This window comes from Cimex lectularius, unplaced genomic scaffold (genome assembly GCF_000648675.2).
Source record: "Cimex lectularius strain Harlan isolate CLEC.00 unplaced genomic scaffold, Clec_2.1 scaffold255, whole genome shotgun sequence".
NCBI classification, from domain to species: Eukaryota; Metazoa; Arthropoda; class Insecta; order Hemiptera; family Cimicidae; genus Cimex; species Cimex lectularius.
In genome coordinates, this window is record NW_019392847.1 from 618,318 (window position 1) to 641,652 (window position 23,335).

The 23,335-nt window shown below is 36.4% G+C and overlaps 2 protein-coding genes across 2 annotated transcripts; one reads left to right on the plus strand and one right to left on the minus strand.

Annotated features, from left to right (window-relative positions):
* Positions 1-2,200: 2,200 nt before the first annotated feature.
* LOC106661581 (laccase-4-like) lies at positions 2,201-21,003 on the minus strand. Its single transcript, XM_014385093.2, has 11 exons — positions 20,606-21,003; positions 15,835-16,012; positions 15,651-15,771; positions 15,382-15,592; positions 13,924-14,138; positions 13,653-13,866; positions 12,374-12,549; positions 3,000-3,183; positions 2,722-2,934; positions 2,431-2,655; positions 2,201-2,340 (listed from the first exon to the last, which is right to left on the minus strand). Exons 1-11 carry the CDS (start codon positions 20,658-20,660, stop codon positions 2,201-2,203), a joined length of 1,932 nt encoding a protein of 643 aa, XP_014240579.1. The 5' UTR covers positions 20,661-21,003.
* On the plus strand, positions 6,984-7,776 carry LOC106661582 (zinc finger HIT domain-containing protein 1). The gene has a single exon (XM_014385095.2). It carries the CDS (start codon positions 7,041-7,043, stop codon positions 7,515-7,517), a length of 477 nt encoding a protein of 158 aa, XP_014240581.1. The 5' UTR covers positions 6,984-7,040; the 3' UTR covers positions 7,518-7,776.
* Positions 21,004-23,335: the final 2,332 nt, after the last annotated feature.

Genomic DNA, 23,335 nt, shown 5'->3' on the forward strand with positions numbered 1-23,335 from the left:
GTCCAGAATCCAATCCGATTACACGACATTTGAAAAATGGCAAAAAGGAGGGAAAATTCATAAGGTGGGTTTGAGATGGGAACTTACTGCCCGAGCGGATCGAAGTCACGATAGCTCAAGTGGTAGAGCAGCGACGTATGTATCTAGCCGTAGATCGTGGATTTGAATCCCGCTCGTGACACTGACTTTTTTATCTCAACTAAAAACCTTAATTAATTGGTCAAGCGGACCACGAAAACTAGTGAATTATTATTATTCTTGAACCTTTTTCAATGGCTCCAGTCATGCATTTGATGACACTGTCATTATCAGAGGAAGGATACAGCCAGCGCGAAGTCGCCAGGAGACTGAGTGTAAATCACTCTACAATAGGAAGGGTTCTTCGAGCTTTAGATAAGCAGGGCTACTCTCTAGAAGGCCAGGACAGGGTAGACCTAGGTCTACGGACGAGACAGACGATAGATTCTTCTGTCATCAGGCTCGACAGCGCAGAGTTACTGGAAACTTGATAAGACAAGTCCGAAATGTTTCGATTTTCTCCAGGACTGTAAGAAGAAGGCTTAATGAAAATAACCTCAGGGCCAGGCACCCGGCTCGTGGACCCCGTCTTACCATATCTCAGAAAATGGCCAGGCATGGGAGCATGTGAATTGGACATTGGAATGTTAGGGACGTCTTCTCATTACAGTTGTGGTAATAGTTGGCTTCAACCCTTCAGATTGGCTTAATGGCCTACTTATAGATAACTCAGGAGAATGTTACGCCCCATGCTGTATCATTACTCAGGTGGCATTCCACACCAAATGGGTTATTGTGCGAGGAAGATCTCTAACTTTACAGAAGTATTTCCAAAACATAAAGTCCAGATTTGGACACAATCGGACACATTTGGGCCGGACTTAAGCAACGAGTACGACGGCAAAACCCAGATCCTAACACCCTAGAAAAGTCCGTTCTTGATAAATAGGAAAGAATTTTTCAGGATTATTATCAGAAATTTTCTAAGGAAAGCAATGGCGTTTAACCGTCGTGATTCATAACAGGATGAAATATTCGATATTAAAGGGGACAATTTTTTTTTAACTTATTTTTTATATTATACATTTAATTGATATCAAGACCATAGTAGTTTATTTACCATACGTATCTCTTGCAATTCATTACTTCCACGAGTTCAATATTTTACACTGCTTGTTTAAGATTATTAAGGTTAGTGTACGGCTGGATTAAGAAATTGATTACAGCATTTGTTTGCCCTGCTGTTGAACTCATTCACCTCTAATCTTTATTTCAATTTATAATCTACCTGACTTTAAACTGAATTGAACATCAATAAAATGTCGTATTATATTCCAAATCAAACAAATGGAATTAATTAAAAAATCTTAAATATTTCTTTAATTTGACTTTTGCCGATAGAACATTGAAGAAACAAACTAGACATTTTGGCAAAACAATACGTTAATTTTTTTTATTCAGTTTAACAACTGACTTAAGAATAAATAATGCAAGTTACAAATAAATGATGAAAGGAAAAAAAAATTTTTTTTAATTCTCCATGTGGTCTATAGGGTGATGAACCTGAAGTTGGGGACCAGGGTCTACTGCTGAAGCTCGATCTTTCCTTTCTCGTACATATCTCATCTGTATATCCTATCCTACAATCGTCCTATGATCGTTTCTTCCATGTTCCTGCTGAACCTCAACCTCTCTGATCCACTCTCTCCTCTCTGATATTCCTCAAGGGAGCACCTGTTATTTTTCAGCATATACATGGCCTTCAACACAAACCCTTTGCTGAAGATACAGTAATCTTCTAGGCAAACTTCAATCCTGTCCTAGCAGTTCAATCTCTCCAAGACCACCTCGTTCCTAGAACCTCGGTTCCATAAATGGAGAATAAAAATAAATGAAACCAAATTCCAATCTTTTAACCTCACACCCAAAATACCTTTTCCCATATAACTGAATTAAATTCCACTTCCTGTGGCAGATCACTCCTCAAACCAGTATTAATTTATAATTTTATATTGTATAGATGGTCTGAATCAAAATTGACTTCCAAACTATTTATACAATATTAAGAAATTATTTTAAGGATTTATTGTAAAAAAAAATAGACAAGAAAGATTTTATATTTTTAATAAAATAAATAGATTGTTTTTAAATATAATTCATTATTAATTTATATATGATAATTTTATATATGTGGTTTGAAATTGGAACATTTTGGGATGTTGCTAGGAACAGATGGTATATCTTCAAGTTCTCCGACTTGTAGAGTTGCTGACATCCCCATGTCTAGATGAAATAAATAATGACAATGCATGAACCAAAAGCCTGTAAGAAATAATTATAGCAATGTTAGATTAATATTTTTCTTTTAAAATTATTTCAAACCTAATAGAACAGAATTGATCTTCAAATTACCTGGGTTGTCAGCAAAAAATCTAACAATTGCATATCCACTAGATGGTATGCCAACAGTGTCTTTTTGTATGGCATAGTCATTTTTAATTTCATCGTGATCAAGTCGGTGATTGAGCACCCTCATTTTTTCCTCAGTGGTTCCATTTAATATGCCTTCATCTAAGATGTAGAAATTATAACCGTGTAAATGAAATGGATGTTGCAACCCAGTTTCTGAGTAAGGTCCTGAAATATATATACATTACATTTTAATAGTTATCCCTATTTCCTGGTAAAAATAATTGTTCTTACCTGTATCAAGTATTATCATTGTCACTTCAGAGTGTAGTTTAATTTTAATAACCAATGAACAAGTACATGATTTCTGAATGCTGGGCTCAAAACACTCAGGCTTACAAAAAGCATCCTCAGGAACATCATTGTATTGGTACAACAGTGGTGAAGGAGGTAAAACATTAGACACATTGTTCATAAGAGCTTTAACGTGGATTGTCGGAGAAGGCACTGAAAAAAATTATATATATACGTATGTATCTTTATTACCAATCTTAATTTTTAGGCAGTTTTACCAAAATAATGCTGATACTTGTTTTTTTGGAACAAATCATCCAATTCGTAGAAATAAAACCCAAATCTTATGAACACTCTTTCTTTCAACTTAGGACTTTGGTAAGATACAGGGTTCGGGGATTGAAGATGATGCAAGCAAACTTCTTTTGAAGTGTTACAGAACGAATTGCTAGGGTTTAAAACCTAAAATTGCAAAAAAATATACATAATTTTTTTTAAATATTACCATCCCTAACCCCCCTTTTTTTATTATCACTATTGATGTTTATGACATTTTGAAGCCATCTCAAACATGTTAATCTTTGTACATATTTTGGGGTTAATTAAATTTTATTATATATTTTCTTCATTTTACATATTTTTATCACATATTTTACTACATTATGAGATTTTTAAAATTGATTTAACTATTTTAATTTGAGTTTTGAATGAAAGTATGGTACTAGAAGAAAAAAAGTTTTGTTTCAGAAAAGATTTAGGTTTCCAAGACTCCAGCTCCAAACAATGTTAAAATTAAACAGCAGTTAAAACAGCAACTGTTTCTAAAAGCACAATCACACAAAAATTTGTAAACGAACGATTGTGTCTTTCTCCTGCTGAGAAAGTAGCTTATTTGAGTTGCTTTATTTCTTGGTTTCTCAGAGTTGAAGTTGTAAAATTGGGCTTCTTTTTTCTGATGAATGGCAACAACATGCTGATGTTATATCAAAACTCGATGTTGATTCTGCTACATAAATTGAAAAACGCAAAACATCTAATATGGAAAAAAAGATACCTCATCCCTAATTTGACATTCGTTTCATCTAATACTATGTGTACTGCGGAAAAAAAAAAATAAATATAAAAAAAATAAGTGACAAGTGAAATTCCACTGAAATTCTTGGGGACTTGGGACCCCACTTTATCTTCTTTTCTTTCTGCTCTCTTTTCTATCATTATTTTGAATGTTTTTTAAAGTCCATTTGTTTTATCTTGTCTTGATGTCAATGATCTTGTTTTGGCGTGGCTAGCACTTGTTAGATGCTTTCTTTCCCTGACCGATGAATTCATAATTCCCGCCATATAGTTAAGGATGGTACCTTGATTGCAGCTGTAGGTTTGGTTTTACTAGCACCAATGATATTAAGACATGCTATTCTTTGGATTTTTTGTAGAATTTCCTCTGCTTTTCCTTGTTCTATTTTTGAACAATACAATACATCAATGATAGGTTATCATAGGTTTGACAATGTAAGTTATGGGCATAAGGCATTCCACGTTAACCTTTCGTCAAAAATTACTAGACAAGTAGCTTATTTGAATTGCTTTATTTCTTGCTTTCTCAGAGTTAAAGTTGTAAAATTGGGCTTCTTTTTTCTGATGAATGGCACAATTGTTTCCTTTGATGGGTTTATTTGAAATTTATTTAGACTCTTTTCCAGGGAGTGTTAAGTTTTAAGGGAGTGTTAAAGTGTGTTAAGTTTAAGGTTTCTTGCTATAGTTCGACCAGAGATGTCAAATTTGCCTCTCATTATTATGCCAATGCCACATACATATCCTCGTACATCGAGGTCATTTATGGTTATTCATATAGGAGGTCATACACTACCAGTGACCATAAGTACCTACTCCTCATAAGGGACAGTAGTTCTCCCGTAAATCTTTTCCCTCCACCTAAAATATCTGTCAAAGATACTGAGCCTCCCAGATGATTGACTGCCTAAAATAATCGCTCTACAGATAACTAGAAAGAATATCTCCTGGTATAATCAATGGGCTTTTCTAGCCCAGAAATACTCATGCCCCTGGCAAATTCCGGTGTTCAAGAGAATCTCTCGGACCTTTTAGTGCTTCCTTACAAAATAAACGAAGTTCATCAAGAAGAAGCTGTGAATAAGGCGAAAAGCACAGAGAGGTTCTACTTGTATAAGGGACTTTTCAATGAACACCTACTATCATATAAACCGAGCCTTTCCCAGGACCTTAATATTCACTATATCTCTTCTTTTAATTTTGTTTCCTACTGACCAAACAGAGGAGAGTCTTGTTGCTCGTTCCTACCATCCCACACATGGGGGGGAATTGTTATATTTGAAATTCAAACCCTGGGTTTTGATTGATCCTCACGAAACTTGTCCATTTTGTAACAGCCACGCCAGGAAAGATTCATATCACTTTTTGAGAGTCTCTCAGAATTGCGGCTATCTTACTTAGGAAAGACAGTCATCTCCAGAGTTGAAATACTGGAATATCCTTCTAACCAAGTATCCCCTTTACCGCTAATTTCCTTTGCTCGGCACGCCTGGAGAATGAGATATGCAGATATGCAATAACTGTCGTCCCTGTACATATACTTTTACTTTTACTGCTTTGTTTTTTAGTACTCTGTCAGTTCTCAAGAGGAAATTTGTTCTTATTTAATTCTTTTTGTTTTCTTCTTTTTTCTCATATTTCCATCTATTTTAATTCATACACCTGCTATATGTAAATTTTCTCTTCGAATTTCTTTTGTTTTCTATTTCTTTATTTGTAAGTTTTATTATGCAGTAAACTCAGCAGACGGCTTCTACTTTGTGTCAGTGTTTCTATTTTTTTTTGTATCAATTCTTTTTTTTTATATTTTTTTTAATACATTTATTAAGTATTTACAACTACAAGTGATGTATTAAGTAAATATGTTCATATATGTTTAATTATCATTTGAGGCTCTTGTAGGAGAAGTTGCCCAGTGGTAACACTCCTTCACACTGATATCTTGTCCAGTCTTCACACAATGAGAAGGTCTCGGGGCCACTTTCGCTTCAATCGTCTTGGAGGATTTTCAGGTAGGGTTGAAAGTGATAAATTTCGTATGAATACATTACTGTGTGTGTTCGTGATTGATGAAATTTTTTATATCGGGTTTTGATGAGTCCATAAACAAACGGGATGTGTAGGTCTTTATGGATAGTGTAATTTGAAACGTAAAAAGGACAGAGAATTTTAGATTGGATTGATTGGATACGCTGGGAATTGGAATCCTTGGTTGAGCCCCACACATCACAACCGTACACCCAGAGAGGTCTAATTATTGTCTTGTAAATTAAAAGTTTATTTTCAAGGTCTAATTTTGATCGTGAATCGAGTAGTCTTTTTAACAATTTATAGCGTCTTTTCAGTCTTGTATGGGGATTCCAAGTCAGTCATTTATCCATGAAAATTTCAAGATAACGCGCAAGGTAGGCAATGGAATTCCATTTATACTCACCGCAGGGCAGATATTTTTACGTAAGGTAATATTGATCTGTGTGCTTTTTGTTAGGTTTACCTTTATTCTCCACTTTGTGAACCGTATTGTTAATTCATTCAGGTGTTGTAAGTGTTGAGTGTTAATTGACGGGTCCGAATTGCGTGTAAGAATCGCTGTATCATCAGCAAATGTGTGTGTCGAAATGTTAACGTGTGTAGGAATATCTGCAGTGTATATGGAAAATAGAAAAGGGCCAATTATGCTTCCCTGAGGAACACCCGCCCTTATGCGTACATAAGGTGAGAATTCAGTTCCCTGACGGACTCGACAAAATCGATCCTTCAGATAAGATCTCAGTATAAGATAGTATGTATGAGGATGTTCCTCAGTTTCCAAAGCAAGCGCGAGTGCCAGACTTGATCGAAGGCCTGTTCTAAATCAAGAAAGACACAGAAGCAATGCTGTTTTTGTTCGAGGGAAGAGGCTATATTGTCAGAAACACGATGTAATTGCTGAGTTGTCGAGTGAAATGTGCGGAACCCAAACTGATGATCTGGAATGATATTAGAATTTTCAATTATTGGCAGTAATCGTCGGAGAAGTAGTTTTTCTAGTATTTTGGCAAGGATAGAAAGGAGACTAATGGGTCGATTCTTTCGACTTTTAATTCTAATAAAGTATTGTGTATTGTATTGTTGTGGCGCCAAGACTGGTGAGTCGTCTGCACAATCGATTCTGCAGAACCGACTTTCGATCCCTTTTTTCGATTTAAACTGTCGATGACATTTACTGTGAAGGTTTCTGTTTATTATTGTAGACCATCGTGAAGGAGATGGCATCACGTGGTGTTCAGAATCGCGAGTCTGGCCGGCTGAAAGACTCAAATCAGAAGAGGATTTTGGACGAGGCGACTCGTCAACGTCGCGCTAAGCAGGCCGTCGAAGCCTTGGACAGCGACAACTTTCACGAAGACCCCCACGGCGACTTGGTGGCGAACAAAAACGCGCCTAAGTTCCACGACACGCTTCGCGAATCGAGGAAGAGCCGCAGGTCCAAGAGTGCCGACTACTACAAATTTAAGTACCGCAAGTCCTTTAGCCAGATGGTCGAGTACGAAACCCTCGTACGTCCTGATGCTGTCAAGTTTACGGATGCTGTCGTCCCACCGTCAAATTTCCCGACGAGGAATTTCTGCTCTCCGTGCGGCTTTCCTAGCAATTACCACTGCATCACCTGCGGTTCTAAGTACTGCAGTGTCAACTGCCTCAGGGTGCACACTGAGACTAGGTGCCTTAAATGGACTGCATAACATGGACAGGTTAATTTCCACTTGTAAAAAAGCCCGTTTAAAGTTGAATCTAATTAAGGATACATTACTATATTATCCAATTACATTCACATATTGTCCCAACTTGGATGTCGCTTAGTAGATTCCTTATCAAGACAACCATAGAAAATGGACAGAAGTGCTCATTGTACATTTTTCATAATGTCTAGCATTTTAATTGACTGTAATATGTTTTACATTGTAAGTTTGGTACATTATTAAAGAAATTTATTTATTTTTATTGTTATTTTAACAATAGACCTTACAAAAAGTCCATACTAACAAGTGCAGGTAATAAAGACATCATTCATAAACATAAGAGATGTGAGGATTTGCTTTGAAGTTCAATAAACGAACAAGTTAAATAAGCTCTTTACTATTCAGATATGCCAAATCAATTAATATTTACTTAATAACATTGTTTGGAAAAATTATTTGAACAAACTGGGACTAGGTGCCTCAAGTGGATTGCAAAAGAGATTCGCAACAAATTATGTTGCACTTACATGAAATGCTGCTGCATGTTGAATCTAATCACAGATTCATTACTATACTACCCAATTATAGTTATATGTCATGATATGGCTGTCTGTTAGTGGATATCAAACTATGTGGTGCATAGTGGATGGAGCACATTTAGCATTTAATTCACTGCGATATATTTTATATTGTAACTTTGATACATTACAAAAGTCATTTTTTTATTGCTGTTTTAGCATTAAACGTTAACAAAAGTCCGTACTTACAACTGCAGGCAATGAAGACATGTCATCCCATAAACATAAGACATATTTTGAGGATTTGCTTTAAAGCAAGCTAATAAGCTCTTTACTATACAGATTTTTAAAATTAATTAATACTTAATTTATATTATATAAATATTGCACATGCTTGGGAAAGAAGTTGGAACCATTTGGGACTAGATGTCTCAAGTGGAGTGCATAACAGGTAGGCAACAAATTAAGTTGCTCTTGCATGAAATGCAACTCAATGTTGGATCTAATCACAGATGCATTACTACACTACCCATTATATTTATATATTGTCACGACAGATGTCTACTAGTAGATATTACACTGTGACAAGCATATAGCAGTGTGTCGAAATGCTCGTATCAATTTTATGACTGTAATATATTTTAAATTGTAAGTTAGATACATTATTAAAGACATTTATTTTATTGTTGCTTTAGTGTTAAACCATAAATGTTAAAAGTCCATACCAAAAGTGCAGGCAATGGAGGCTCATGTCACCCCTTAAACAAGAGGGATGTTATGGAAATTCAATAAAAAACAAGCTATGATGTTCTTTACTATTCAGATTTTCAAAATCAATCATTTCATGCTCACTGTCTTTCTTATTTTAATAACATTCACTCAAATAAGGTGTTATTGCACTCGATATTACTCCATCACCCTCTACACAGAAACAACTAATCTACTGAGGGTAAGTAGGGTATTCTATTCCACCATTGGCCCATTCACTACAATAAATACATTCACTCTCAATATACACAAAATGAGATACCTACCAAGTACTATATACAGTAAGAAAAACCCTCTGTTTTCTCCAAAAACCAGAACAACGAAACATTTGCTATAGTCTTTCAATTAATTAGGTTTTTTAGTTGAGAAAAAAAAGTCAGTGACACGAGCGGGATTCGACCCCACGATCTTCGGCTAGATGCGCCGCTGGCGCTGCTCTACCACCTGAGCTATCGTGACCTCGATCCACTCGGACACTAGTTCCCATCTCAACCCCACCTTTTGAATTTTCCCTCCTTTTTGGCATTTTTCAAATGTGTAACCTATTTGATCCTCGGCGACAAATGAAATGGCCACGGAGAGCTTTAGTGAAGGTATACTTCATTTAAACTTATTAAATTCACTAGTTTCGAGGTCTGCATGACCAATTAATATCTTTCAATTAATTAAGGTTTTTAGTTGAGATAAAAAAGTCAGCGACACGATCAGGATTCGAACTCACGATCTTCGGCTAGATCCGCCGCTGCTCTACCAATTCAGCTATCGTGACTTCGTACCACTCGGACACTAACTTCCCATCTCAACTCCACCTTTTGAATTTTCCCTCCCTTTTGCCATTTTTCAAGTTAGTGTCCGAGTCGTGTAATCGGATTGGATTTTCAGTAGAGTAGCGGCGTATTTAGCCGAAGGTCGTGGGTTCGAATCCCGCTCGTGACACTGAATTTTTTATCTCAACCCAGACCTTATTAGAAGAATAATTAATTGATTGAAAGAAGTAAATTAATCACTTAGTAGACTACGAAAACGTAAATGGGTTTTTTTTACAAGGGTTCGCAACAGCAGAGGGTCATATAAACCCTCAGGGATTCGACCCCACGATCTTCGGCTAGATACGCCGCTGCTCTACCACTTGAGCTATCGTAACCTCGTCCACTCGGACACCAACTTCCCATCTCAACCCCACCTTTTGAATTTTCCCTCCTTTTGTCATTATTCAAATGTCGAGTAATCTATTTGAGTGGGGTTGAGATGGGAAGTTGGTGTCCGAGTGGATCGAGGTCACGATAGCTCAAGTGGTAGAGCAGCGGCGCATCTAGCCGAAGATCGTGGATTCGAAACCCGCTCGTGACACTGACTTTTTATCTCAACTAAAAACCTTAATTAACTGAAAGATATTAATTGGTCAAGCGGACTACGAAACTAGTGAATTTGCTGTAGTGTTGAAACACAATTCTCACACCAGATGGCATTCCGACTTGCTCTCTATATAGAAATAAGGTATGCCCCTTCAATTAAGTTGGAATCATCTAGCACTTCTAATTCCCTAAATGCTAGAAACATCCAAGGGCATTGGTCCAAAAGTATCAACCTCGCATGGCCTATTCTTAATCGCATGAGGATGATCCCTCTTCTTCAATTCAGATCCTCAGACCTATCGACCACGTTCTTGACCATGCGATACACATATCTCAAGTGTAATTTTGTATCGAACTTAATTCGGTGTTTAGGCTGGGAGGTTGTGGGTTCACGTCCCTCTCGTGATAGTAATTTTTCAACTCAAACACTTTACGTAAAAAATATAAATGAACTTAAACATATTAAAGATGGCGCTCATCACTGTAAGATAAAAAAGGTCCCGGGTTCGAATCCAGCGGTCTTGCATTCGAAAATGACATACTTACAAATGGGATTTTTTCAAAAATACCGGCACCCCAAGAGTTCAAATAACCATGCAATTGAAATACCCTCGTAAAAAAGAAAACAATGGTACATAATCCATCACTTATAGCAGATTTACATGCCGATTATTTTTCTAGTATCTATCTTGCAATGTTCTTGTATATCAATTCCCACTTATCCATTAATTCGTGAAAACTTATTTTCAATTTCACTTCGAAAATATTTTTGTGTGGTGATTAGTGACCGTTAGTCGATGATTATTCAGAAATCGTGAGATGCGGTCTGGTGTGATCTAGGTTTCAGAAAAACATTTTCTTTATCGTGCCAACGTTTCATTCTTTATTGAGATCGTGGGCACTCTCGACACGACATGCAAGAATGGCACAATTACACAGAAGACAAACACTTTGAGCCCTGAAGATGATCTCAATAAAGATCGAAACGTTGGCACAATAAAAAAAAAATTTCTGACACTACATCACACCAGACCGCATCTCACGATTTCTGAATAATCGTTGAAAATATTATTGATCAGTTAACTAGAGTTAAATGCCAAAAGGTCCTGGCCCTGACAAAACAGCTCCTCTTGAAATAAAATATGCATTGGCGGCAATATTGACAAAATTGTTTAATTATTCACTTGCTCTAGGACTTTTTCTAATTTGTTAAATTCAGTTTTTCTAAACCCATTTTCAAATCTGACGCTAAATTAGATGGTAAAACTATAGACAAATACATCAGCTAAAGCGTTGAATATCTCATTTTAAACAAGCTTTAACCTTGCTTAAAAGTTTAATAAGTTCTACATCGACCCTCTCGTTGTACTCTTATTGGTGAAATACCAAGAGATGGAGCATCTTGGCAAAACAGTCTGTGAACCTGGACACGTAGGTCTGGAGGGTAATGAAAGGCGGACGAGGCGGCTAAGGCCGGGACTCCCCAACCACGGGACTTACCACCACGATCCATCCCCCTGACGTTACAAAAACATCTTTAAAAGAAAGTGGCAGCATTGGAGGCACCATCGAAAGTGTTTTTTTACGCCTCCTTAGGTTCATGGAGACTGAAGTATTTGGTTATGATCTTCTCCATGAACTGCCTGGACTTTTGTGGTTTATTTTTGCAGTAAGAATGAACAGAATAACTAAAGTTGTTCAATGTGCAAGTATATGTTTAAAAAATAATCTTTATTTCATGTGCCTATTGTCTTTAATCGCCAAACTGACTACATTTATGAAAAATGTAAATATGAAAATGATTTTTCCGTCTCGAATAGATAAATTGTCTAAACAACTCAACACATTAAAATGAGAGTATATGTAAATGAATTAACTCTGATAAAAAAAAGAAAAAAATATTATTTTTAAATTTCCTTCCTAGCTGATACTACTGCTATTTTAATAACTATCATCTTTTAAAAAATAGCTATCAGTTACTTTAAAAAATAGACTGGTTGGGTAGTAAGTCTGTAAAATTACAGAATTAAACGAGGAACAAAATGCTTAGCATTTTCTCCTGCATTACCAAACATGTAAAATATGGTAAAAACTGTTTCTTACAGTTATTTATGTTTATTTATGTATTCCCACCCACATGATAATTCTTAAAATCCGAAATACTATAAATATATGAATATGAGCGGGATTAGCACAGGAATTTTGTTTTTTTACTTACAATTCCTTTAGGTACAGAACTAAACCCTGGAAATCGTGCTGACGGCTTTCCTCTATGACCGTTATACCTCAAGATGGCAAATTGCTGAGCATTTTCACATGCCCCATAGCCCCTGGCTAATATCCAATAAGAGTCAACTTCCTGATCGGCATTCAAGATCACATCAAATCTATCTCCTAAAAATAAAATTGGGTTTTAGGGCACATTTCAGCAATGATTCAAAAGTCCAATTTAAGTTTTAGCATTATTGAAAATGAAAATAAATTTTGTATGTGTGCGCGCTTTACAGCCTAAAACATTATACTACTTGCTTTAATTGGGCAAACTTATTTGTGAACAGGAGTATGAATTAAACAGCTAGTAAAAAACTGTGTAAAACTTAAAAGATATTTTGAAAAAGTTTTTGAAGTTGAATAGTATACTTAACCTGATACCGTTCATTGATTATTGCTTTTGAAAAGTCAGACTTTTTTTCACAACACACCAAGAATACGAGAGTCAGAGTTGATCAAACTGTTGCAGAAAGACATTTTTAATAAAGAAAAAGGTGGAGTTTCGAATAATAATTTAAATTTGAATTATCCAATAAAGCTGTCATTTTTGGCTTCCGGACTGCAGAAGGTAGAGGTGGCTTGTGTTCATGCGAGAAGTCAAAAAAATGTTTGTCCTCCAAAATTTCCACTCGCATTTTGTGTTTCAAACCTTTCTGAACAAATTTGCTTCCGTGTCTGTCTTTGTCTATGGTAACCGTCAATACTCCGAAACCATAAGACCAATTTTTATGAAATTTTCAGGGATCATGCGGGTTGCTTTCTAGATGATCCCCTATCAATTTTATTCCAAACGAATACGCCCATACGATTATTCTTTTAAAAAGTCTTTTTAAAATATTCAATTATTTGAATACATCAAAAGCAGACCTTTTGAAATAAAAAATGTTTCAAATAACATAATTGTTAAGGATTCTGAAGAATCAAAAGCAAAAATCAGAAGCAAAAAGGAGGGAAAACTCATAAGGTGGGGTTGAGATAGGAAGTTGATGCCCGAGTGGATCGAGGTCAAGATAGCTCAAGTGGTAGAGCAACGGCGTATCTAGCCGAAGATCGTGGGTTCGAATACCGCTCGAGCCATTAACTTTTTTTCATCTCAACTAAAAACCTTAATTAATTGTAATGTATTAATTGGTCAAGCGGACCACGAAATTAGTGAATTCTGAAGAATCTTTTCTGTGGGTGCGATACTTTTCTCAACAGGGCTTTTATTTTTGGTCATGCCTTACCTGAGTTCAATTCTACAGTATCAACAGTAGTAGGGATGACTGGCCCACCTCCGTCTGCATAAATTGTTGTTAACCTGTGTCCGAAAAACTTGACTTGGACCGTACAAGAGAGGCAGGTGCTTCCTATCAATCTGAACCTGTACCGTTTTCCTTTACTTACTCTGAATTCGGAAACCGGCGTCTTCACATATCGTGATTGTTTCACATCTGGAGGCTGCAACGAGATAAAATTCTGATTGGGAACACACTTGTTACAGTTTACAGGACTTACAACAAATATCCCTCTTCCGTTGATAAGGTATGAGTTTGGAGATAATTCGGTATCATTCAGCCCAGGAAGATGTTGTTTGGCATCTTTGTGGATCCAGTCATTCACCAAGATGACATGTGAAGGCAAGTCGTAGTCATATAGATAGCCAAAAGCCTCGTGCTTCTTTTGATCTCTTACAATTAGTGAGCCAAATAGACCGTTTACCTTCTGAAGCCCTAGAAAAAATATAAATATGCAACAAATAATGCAACAAAGAGTTATTCAATATTAATCAACTGCACAAGAGAAAAAAACTGTTTTATGAAGAATGTAATTTATGGCACATTTTCAACATTTATAATCAAACAACGAACTTTCCAACTCTTTAAAACTTATTTATTACACAACAATCTGTGCAATAAGTTGATTAATTTCAATCACTCGCAATCACTGAAATCTTGTTGCATGTAGAGATTAGAATGAAATTGGAGGTTAATATGGCATTTCTGTAACTGGCTCTTGCAATTTATTTTATAAAGTACTTTTAGGTCGTCGTTTATGGTTTGGTAGGAATAATGGAACAATGGATCTAAGGATTCGTAATTGTAGGGTCTGGATTCTGTTAAGACTGGAAGGTTTGGTTGCATTCCATAGTTCTATGCCATAAGTCTGTACTGGTTTAGGTTTGAGTTGTATATGAATATTTTGTTGTCGAGAGAGTTTAGTTCTGTTGTCTACCAAGTCTTGTAAGTAATTGGCATCATTGGTACATTCTTTCAGGTTAGTCGTTTGTCTAAATACAGCCAAAGATAGCTGATAATTTGTTCAGTAGGAAAGAGGGTGAAATTGTTTGGTGAGCTTTAATATAAAGCATATGTTCGTAAAGAGGTGTCGGGATGAAAAGGGATATAGCAGAATATACTGAGTAATATGACTGCCGAGGATGTTTCTGTAGGGATGTCCACGTCTGCATTTTAAAGCACCTGCCAGCCATGTAGGACTTAAGGATGAGGAAAAGTGTTATGATGTGAGTGTGAGTATGCCCAGGTGACATACTTGATCAAAAGCCTGTTCGTCATCGAGAGGACCCCGAGATCCTTTTCTATGGATGTGATTATGTCTGTAACACGATTGCTACGTTAATCTTTAGATTTAGATTTAGACTGCTTGTTGTCTTCAATCTGCAAGTTAATGCATTCATCATAAATCAGCCTCAGTCTGACGAAGCAAATCTCTGTGGGTTAATGGGACTTATATTTGTGCAGGAAATTCAATTCATTAGTGATAACTCGATCGATATGGACGTATGATAGTATGAAAGTTGTAACTCTCATACATTACTTTTTTAGGAGGATTGGAGTGAAAAGTTTTTCCTGTCTGCATTAAACTGCAGGAAATGATGCGTTTACCAAGGCTGGGTGTTTTACAGCCAATACCCGATATTGAACGATAATCGAGTTTCTTTACGTAACTATTCACCTGAATGCGAATGATAAAAGTATGTCCCTGCTTGTGTAGTATTGAAGTAGTAGCGATAGTCATTTCGTGCTGGAATTGGGCACTGAGTAATTTTTGGCACTCCATCCGAAAAAGGTGTACCCAACTGTCGAATCCCGTGCCAGTGGATAGAGGTCCCGGCGGCTAGAAGGTTGTTGTGCACGTCAACCACCACCATGTCCCCTTCGCACACCTTAAAAAAAAAAAATAGACATAATAAAAATATAAAAACAGAATAACCCATTCTTTACCTGGATTGATGGCCCGGGTAAACGCCTGTTGTAGGTCAATATTCCTCGTTGGGATCCATCGGCTGTCACGCACTGTGGATTGGCGCAGGCGGTGAAATTGGACGGACAATTTTCACATGCTCTTAATCAAAAATATATATTATTAATATATTTGAAACTATATTACTAAAAAAGAAAGACGTACGATCCCATCGACGTGTAAAGTTCGACAGTTAGTTCGTAGTAGCAAATTTTAGGCTTCCCGTCGCATTCTCTTGTACACAGGTTTTCATCGGTATTTTCCAATCTGTCATAAAAACCATCTAAAACGTCGTCTGGTTGTTTGTACTGTTTCAGTTCGGAAGTTGATAACGAGCTAACCACTAAAATGAAATTTTTAATAGTTAATGTAAAAACATTTTATACAAAATAGAAAAATTGCTTATATTGTAATATGTGAATAGTTTTTATGAAATAATATCCTTTATAAACCTTTAAACTATAAAAATTCAACATTTAGAATAGTAATCCATTTACGTTTTCGTAGTCTACTAAGTGAGTAAGATACTTCTTTCAATCAATTAATTATTCTTTCTCAGGTCTGGGTTGAGATAAAAAATTCAGTGTCACGAGCGGGATTCGAACCCACGACCTTCGGCTAAATACGCTGCTACTCAACTGAGAATCCAATCCGATTACACGACTCGGACACTAACTGACACTAACGTGAAAAAATTCAAAAGGTGGGGTTGAGATGGGAAGTTAGTGTCCGAGTGGATCGAGGTCGCGATAGCTCAAGTGGTAGAGCAGCGGCGTATCTAGCCGAAGATCGTGGGTTCGAATCCCGATCGTATCGCTGACTTTTTTCTCAACTAAAAACCTTAATTAATTAAAAGATATTAATTGGTCAAGCAGACCACGAAACTAGTGAATTTAATAAGTTTAAATGAAGTACACCTTCACTAAAGCTCTCCGTGGCCATTTCATTTGTCGCCGAGGATCAAACAGATTACACGACATTTGAAAAATGGCAAAAAGAGGGAAAATTCTAACGGTTGTAGCTTGAGTTGGAGAGTTGGTGTCCGAGAAGTCACGATAGCTCAAGTGGTAGAGTGCGGTGTATTTAGCCGAAGGTCGTGGGTTCGAATCCCGCTCGTGATACTGACCTTTTTATTTCAACCAAGGCCTTAGAAAGAATAATTAATTGATTGAAATTAGAATAGTGAAAAATGGAATCGCCTATTTTGGGTTCTTCCTTTCTGCAGTTGAAGACGGGCAAAATTCACCGTATACCGCGACGGCTGTTAGTAATATAAAATTGAAGAAATTGACCAGCCAATAAAATTACCTATTTATATAAATTAGTCGCCTTTAAGTTATTTTAACGATTTAATTAATTATGAGATTTCCTTTTGGGGCTTACGAAATGATCAACCTGTAGTTAAGTCATTTCGGCTCATTTCGGTTTGTTTATCCTACTGTTTTGGTCTGTTTTCGTCTTCTTGCTTCCTCACAGACCAAAATATCAAGGGTAATCTAAAATAATCGGAAACGACCGAATTACCCATCCAATTAATGTTAAAGTTTAAACCTATTTTCTAGCATAACATCAAAACTAAATTAACAAAAACTGAAAACCGATTTTCTTTCATTTCCTTAGACTCTGGGGATCCTTTAGACCCTTTATCAACACAAAATTACTTATTGGAAATATTAATGGGTCTAAAAATGTTTCCTAATTAAGGTATCTGGTTTGAGAAATTATTGGGTATGTAGTCCATAGGATAGATAGACTATATACGTAGACCACATAGCCAATAATTTCTTAAACCAGAGTATAACCAAAGTTGGCCGATATCGAAATAACCTACTAATTAATTGTAACGTCGTTTAATATTGGCGGGTGTACGTCCTCATGTTCTCGCTTTGTCGGCCCTCGGAAGCGTTCCGGTTTAGCACGAACTTCCCTGGTCGTCCCTTGGCGTGACGGCTGCGGTCTTTGTCCATTTCCATGATAAAAGGATAATAATGTAGGTTAGTCACGGTTGAGTAAATCCAGAAGGACAACAAGAAAACGCCGAATTGGTTAGGAAAATATGTTCAATTTTTTTCGTATTTTGTCATATACAATTAAAGAAAGGATTTTATACAACATCGAAGTGTACGGACTTGGGTTCACCGATTTTAATGAAGCTTTTTGTGGGATACTAGTTGGAAAAATAACTGTGTCCGAGCGTTGCCCTAGGAGTTATTAAAAATTCAAGTAATTGAAATATATTTTTTAAATTGTGGGTTTATATCATTGTGGGCATGTATTATAGATATAATTAATTGGAATAACTAATTTGATCAATTAGACCACTAAACATAAATGGATTATTATAGATATTAGTAGAATAATTTTTTAGGATAATAAAACAATATGTAAGATATTCAGATAAAAAATTATGCTTCCAGTTAAATAGATCAAAAATAAATTAAAACATTTTTGTCGGAAAAAAAATTACGATTCGTATTAAGCACCCTTCAACTCTTAAGTAAGAATTTTCATCGCGTTAAAAAGAGATCAATTTTCTCCCAGGATTTTTTTTTCACGAAAACATTGTTACAATCGTTTTAAAGCTTAATTTCTCATCTATCATCTCAGTAATGTACAGATTTTGTGCCATTATAAGTAAGAAAAAAACTAATTTATTACTGAGGCCTAAGTTACACTATTTCGTGTGTTTAGTGGCCCTTAGTTAACGATTATTGGAGATCGTGAGATGCCGTCTGGTGTGAAGTAGGTTTTAGAAAGACGTTTTCTTTATCGTGCCAACGTTTCTAAATTCACTAATTTCGTGGTCCGCTTGACCAATTAATACATTACAATTAATTAAGGTTTTTAGTTGAGATAAAAAGTCAGTGACACGAGCGGGATTCGAACCCACGATCTTCGGCTAGATACGCCTCTGCTCTACCACTTGAGCTATCGTGACCTCGATCCCCACTCGGACATCAACTTCCTATCTCAACTCCACCTCATGAATTTTCCCTCCTTTTTGCCATTTTTCACTAAACCTCTCCGTGGCCATTTCAATTGTCGTCGAGAATCCAATCCGATTACGCGACATTTGCAAAATGGCAAAAAGGAGGGGGAAAAAAAGGTGAAGTTTAGATGTGAAGTTAATGTCCGAGTGGATCGAGGTCACGATAGCTCAAGTGGTAGAGCAGCGGCGTATCTAGCCGAAGATCGTGGATTCGAATCCCGCTCGTGCCATTAACTTTTTTTCATCACAACTAAAAACCTTAATTAATTGTTTCTATCTTTATTGAGATCATCTTTAGGGCTCAGTGATTGTTTTCTGCGTAGAAGTGTCATTCTTGTGTGTCGTGACTACTATGCTTTCGGGAATCCGATTGATCGTACTTCAAAAAATTATAATACGCTTAGAAACATTTTCCGAAAGGGCAGGCGTCTTTAAGGCGAGAAAGTACAGTAAAATGTGCATATGCCATCTAAGGAGGTCAATGCTGCATTATTAGCCAGAGCAATTCCAAGACCGCCATTAATGCAACTTAAACACCAAAGTGCGCTTTTTAAAATTTAAAAATATTCTCGGGTGTCATTCAACAATTATTACATATGTAAATCCATTTTTCCAGTAGTGATTTTCCTTACAATAGAGTTTTCAACATAAATTGAGTAAAAATAATATTGTTGGCACTTCTTAGATAATTTTTTTATGATGTAGTATTATTGTTGTATTAATTATTCATTAATTTCATGATTTGTTCTCTTGTTAATAGGAGTTACTAGAAAAAATGTTAAAGGAAGAAGTGCGAGAGTTCCTAACTATAAATACAAAGTATAAATCAAGTAATTAAATTATTATCAGCATCTTATTCCACATAACAATATTTATATATATTTTTTAAATAATATTCTTAGATGGGAGAAATTGAAATAAAAACTTGATGATAAAATCGAATGACAGGTTTATGTCAGAAGGAGGAAACTGTTTGACCAAACTAGCGTTGATAAACTGATATTAATGTTTATCATTTTAATAAAATGTTATTTGTAAAAAATTTGCATTGTTCATAATTTCTTTCAATTAATTAATCTTTTTATGTAAGGTATTGGTTGAAATGGAAAAGTTAGTGCCACGAGCGGGATTCGAACCCAAGACCTTCGGCTCAATACGCCGCTGCTCTAACCACTTGAGCTATCATGGCCTAAAGTGGTTACAGCAGCGGCGTATTTAGCCGAAGGTCGTGGGTTCGAATCCCGCTCGTGGCATTAACTTTTTCATTTCAACCAATACCTTACATAAAAAGATTAATTAATTGAAAGAAGTTATTTGGTCAATCGGACCACGAAATATAATGGATTGTTTATAATATTATATAGTTATAATTGATATCAGATTTAAATAAAATTTATTAATATAATTTTGCATTAAAATATCAAGGATAAGCCAATTTGAAAGAAAAAGAAACAATTACTTTCGTCAAGGTTTCGAGAAATATATCTCTTTCATCAATTCTTTGAAATTATTATTGACAATAAATATGAACAACTTACTTTACTGAAATTTATGATCGCGAGGTCTTAAGCATATTTTTGACAGTGAGTGAATTATCAATAATAGTTTCAAAGTCCTGATGAAGGGGATATATTTCTCAAAAGCTTGACGAAAGAACTGAGTATTTTATTTTTCCTTCATATAGGGCCTGTCCCTGATTTTATATTAAAAAATTATAATTTATGTGTTTTTTTGTAAATAACGGATATTTTTAAGACTAATTTGTCTTTTTTAATTTTTCGGTTTTTGAAATAGAAACCAAAAAATTATAATATTTCATTTTTGGTTGAACAACCGGCATTTTTTCTTTTCAAGGCGGTTTAAAAATCGCATCCAACTGTTCACATTAAATCTACTACAGAGCTATAAAATTTATTATTAATAATTATTTATAGTGTCGAAAAATACCTGAAATTAGAAGTAGCAGGGCGTTGAAGACGATAAGATTCCGTCCTGCGCCCATTATTCTCTGCGGAAAAGCCACTGAAACCGAGCACCTCGGAGTTTTAAATACGTTTTATCAAATTTTCCCTTTCTTACCGTTTAAACAATAGTAGATTGTACTGGGAATATTTCAAACGAAAAGGCAAAAGGCGACTCCACGAAAACCATTTGGTGGAACTAACTCAGGCGCAAAACGCACAACACGAGTCACGACCAACTAGGACATTTCTGTTTGGAATTTTCGAAAAGAAAGGAGAGAAAGGAATATCGATTTATAAGTATTGTAAAGGGAGTTTTCCTACTACAAACCGCCCCGAAAGATCTGACATTCACTTTTGACTCTTATGTGAAGAAGTACTATTCTTGTTTATTAGTACATTAATCTAAAAAGACAAAAATAGTTGTTAGTTTTTCATAACGATGACCATTACATTCCTGAGGTATCAAATCAAAAGCTATATTACTTTTTTTGCAAACAAAATCTTTTATTATCTTGAAGTACCCACTATTAACCCCTTTATTTTTTTATGTTTTGTAATAGCACTATACAAAATACTTGAAAGTGCACATATAAAAAATATAGATAAAGTATAAATATGCTTATTTGGCACAGAATTAGTCCTCAAACTTCTCTCTAACAAATTTCATAATTAATTAATAGATCTAATAAGTAATTTTCTGCCTAAGAAGAAATTGTGTGTCTAAATAAAGTTTAAATCTTCACTAAGGAACCATAGCCTGGGATCCCCCAAGGGCCGTTGTTGGGTCCGGCCTTATTAACATCTTTATAACCTGTGTGTAAATTGAAGTCAAAATCGAAGTTGGCTCAATTTACCGATAACAGTACATAACCAGTGCATGAACAAACTGTTACAAATACTTTTTTTTCAATATGAAAATTAGACCTAACAACAATAAAACTAAGTCAATTATATTTAGTAATCGTAAGCCTACATGAAGAACTTTTCCTGAATAAATAACTCACCTATACAAAGGGCGAAGGTTAAGTACCTTGGAATACATTTCTGTCTCCAAATTCAATATTTTGGATAACTTGATGAAAAAATATTCTAGAGCCGCAGTAGCCAATAAAGAACTTCGCACCAAGTCTTGAAAAAGCGTTCTAATCTGGAGACCAATATAATATATAAACTGCTCAAAAATGAATAGAGATATTGCCAATTTTGTAGTATTTACTTTCCCTAGCATTTTATTTTATTACAAATTGTATTAACATTTATTAGATTATTATTATTACGCTTTTTATTGAAGGAAAGTTTAATTAAGGGATTTTTTTTGAAAATAGAAGGTTTTAATTCCATAATTTTGTTTTTTGGGCACAATAATTTTTTTTACACAATTAATACTATGTAAAATATCCTCCATTAGCTAAAACTAATTTAATTTAATTTGCATCTGTTCGGCAAACTATTAATAAGGGTGTTGACTCCAAATTCTCCGGTCAACTGGCTTCCGATGGTAATCAAAAAGCCTTCTCTGTAACGCATCCCACAATGGGATTGAGGCCTGGAGACAAAGGGAGAAGAGGCAGATGGGAAAGTCCCAGGTTTTCTAAGCATTCTAAGAACAACTCTGCCTCTATGAGGTCAGGCATTGTCATCCAGAAATCGAAAATTCCTTCCAACGAGATCCGTGGTTTGAGGGATGTATTCCTCGGTAATTTCTTAGACATAATGGAGTGCGGTGAGGTTACCTTCAATAATATGGCGTCCAGTTCGTCCTCCAATGTAAAATCCCAGCGCAAACCATTACACCGCCTCTTCCAAACTGCACTGAAGGGACCCACCCAGGGAGTTGTGGCCCACTCAATGTGGAACTACAGCGACGACGGGTGGGAGAGTGTGGTTGAGGCTCGAGACCCCGAACGGTCCACCTCGAGTCCTCATCCACGTCCCTTTCTCAATCCAGGTTCCGTCACTCTTTTCTGTGACCCCTCCCAACCCTTGGTTACAAGGGGGATGTCCGGGCTCAAAATAAAGGTGTAGCCTAGAGGGCGTGGCAACCTCTCTAAAGCACAAGCTGTACTCGTGTCGACCTCGGGTCGGCATGGGCGGCGGGTGCCTTATCAGAGGCACACGAGGGTTAGGGTACCAGGTCCTGTCTGCTTAGACGGGGGAGGGTGCATAACTACTACGTACTACGGGGTAACAGAAATGTTCCTAGATTCAGCTCTTGTTACACTGGGAATGGACTCGTAGTGGTTCGTGGTGACGCCCCTGGCGGGAACTTTGAGAAGATGCTGTCTTCTATCTGTGACCTTAGCACGAAACTTGCGTATGACCCCCGTTATACACCCTGCCTCATGGGATACGGCGGATCGGACGGCAGCATATAGGCGTTAAGGACGCGATGATTGTGCTGGATAGTCTCTCGCATGCGTGAGTACTGACGGATGGGAACGGGTCGTGAATCGGTTGCTCCTACTCGAGTATGCTTTGCGCGTAGGTGTAGGCTGAGCTCGATAGGAGGCTTTACCGTAGGCGGTACTCCTCTAGGGGGTGGTAGAAACTTTAATTTAAACGAAACCGCGGCCGGAGCGGATCCGGAAGTTTCGACGCTAGAGAAGCCCCAATATTCTGGGAGATATTGGGAGAGCTTTCTCTATCTAGGGAGCGTGCGGGAGACCGAGCTGATGTATTTAGGCTTAGGTAGCCCTATGCGCGCGGCATACGG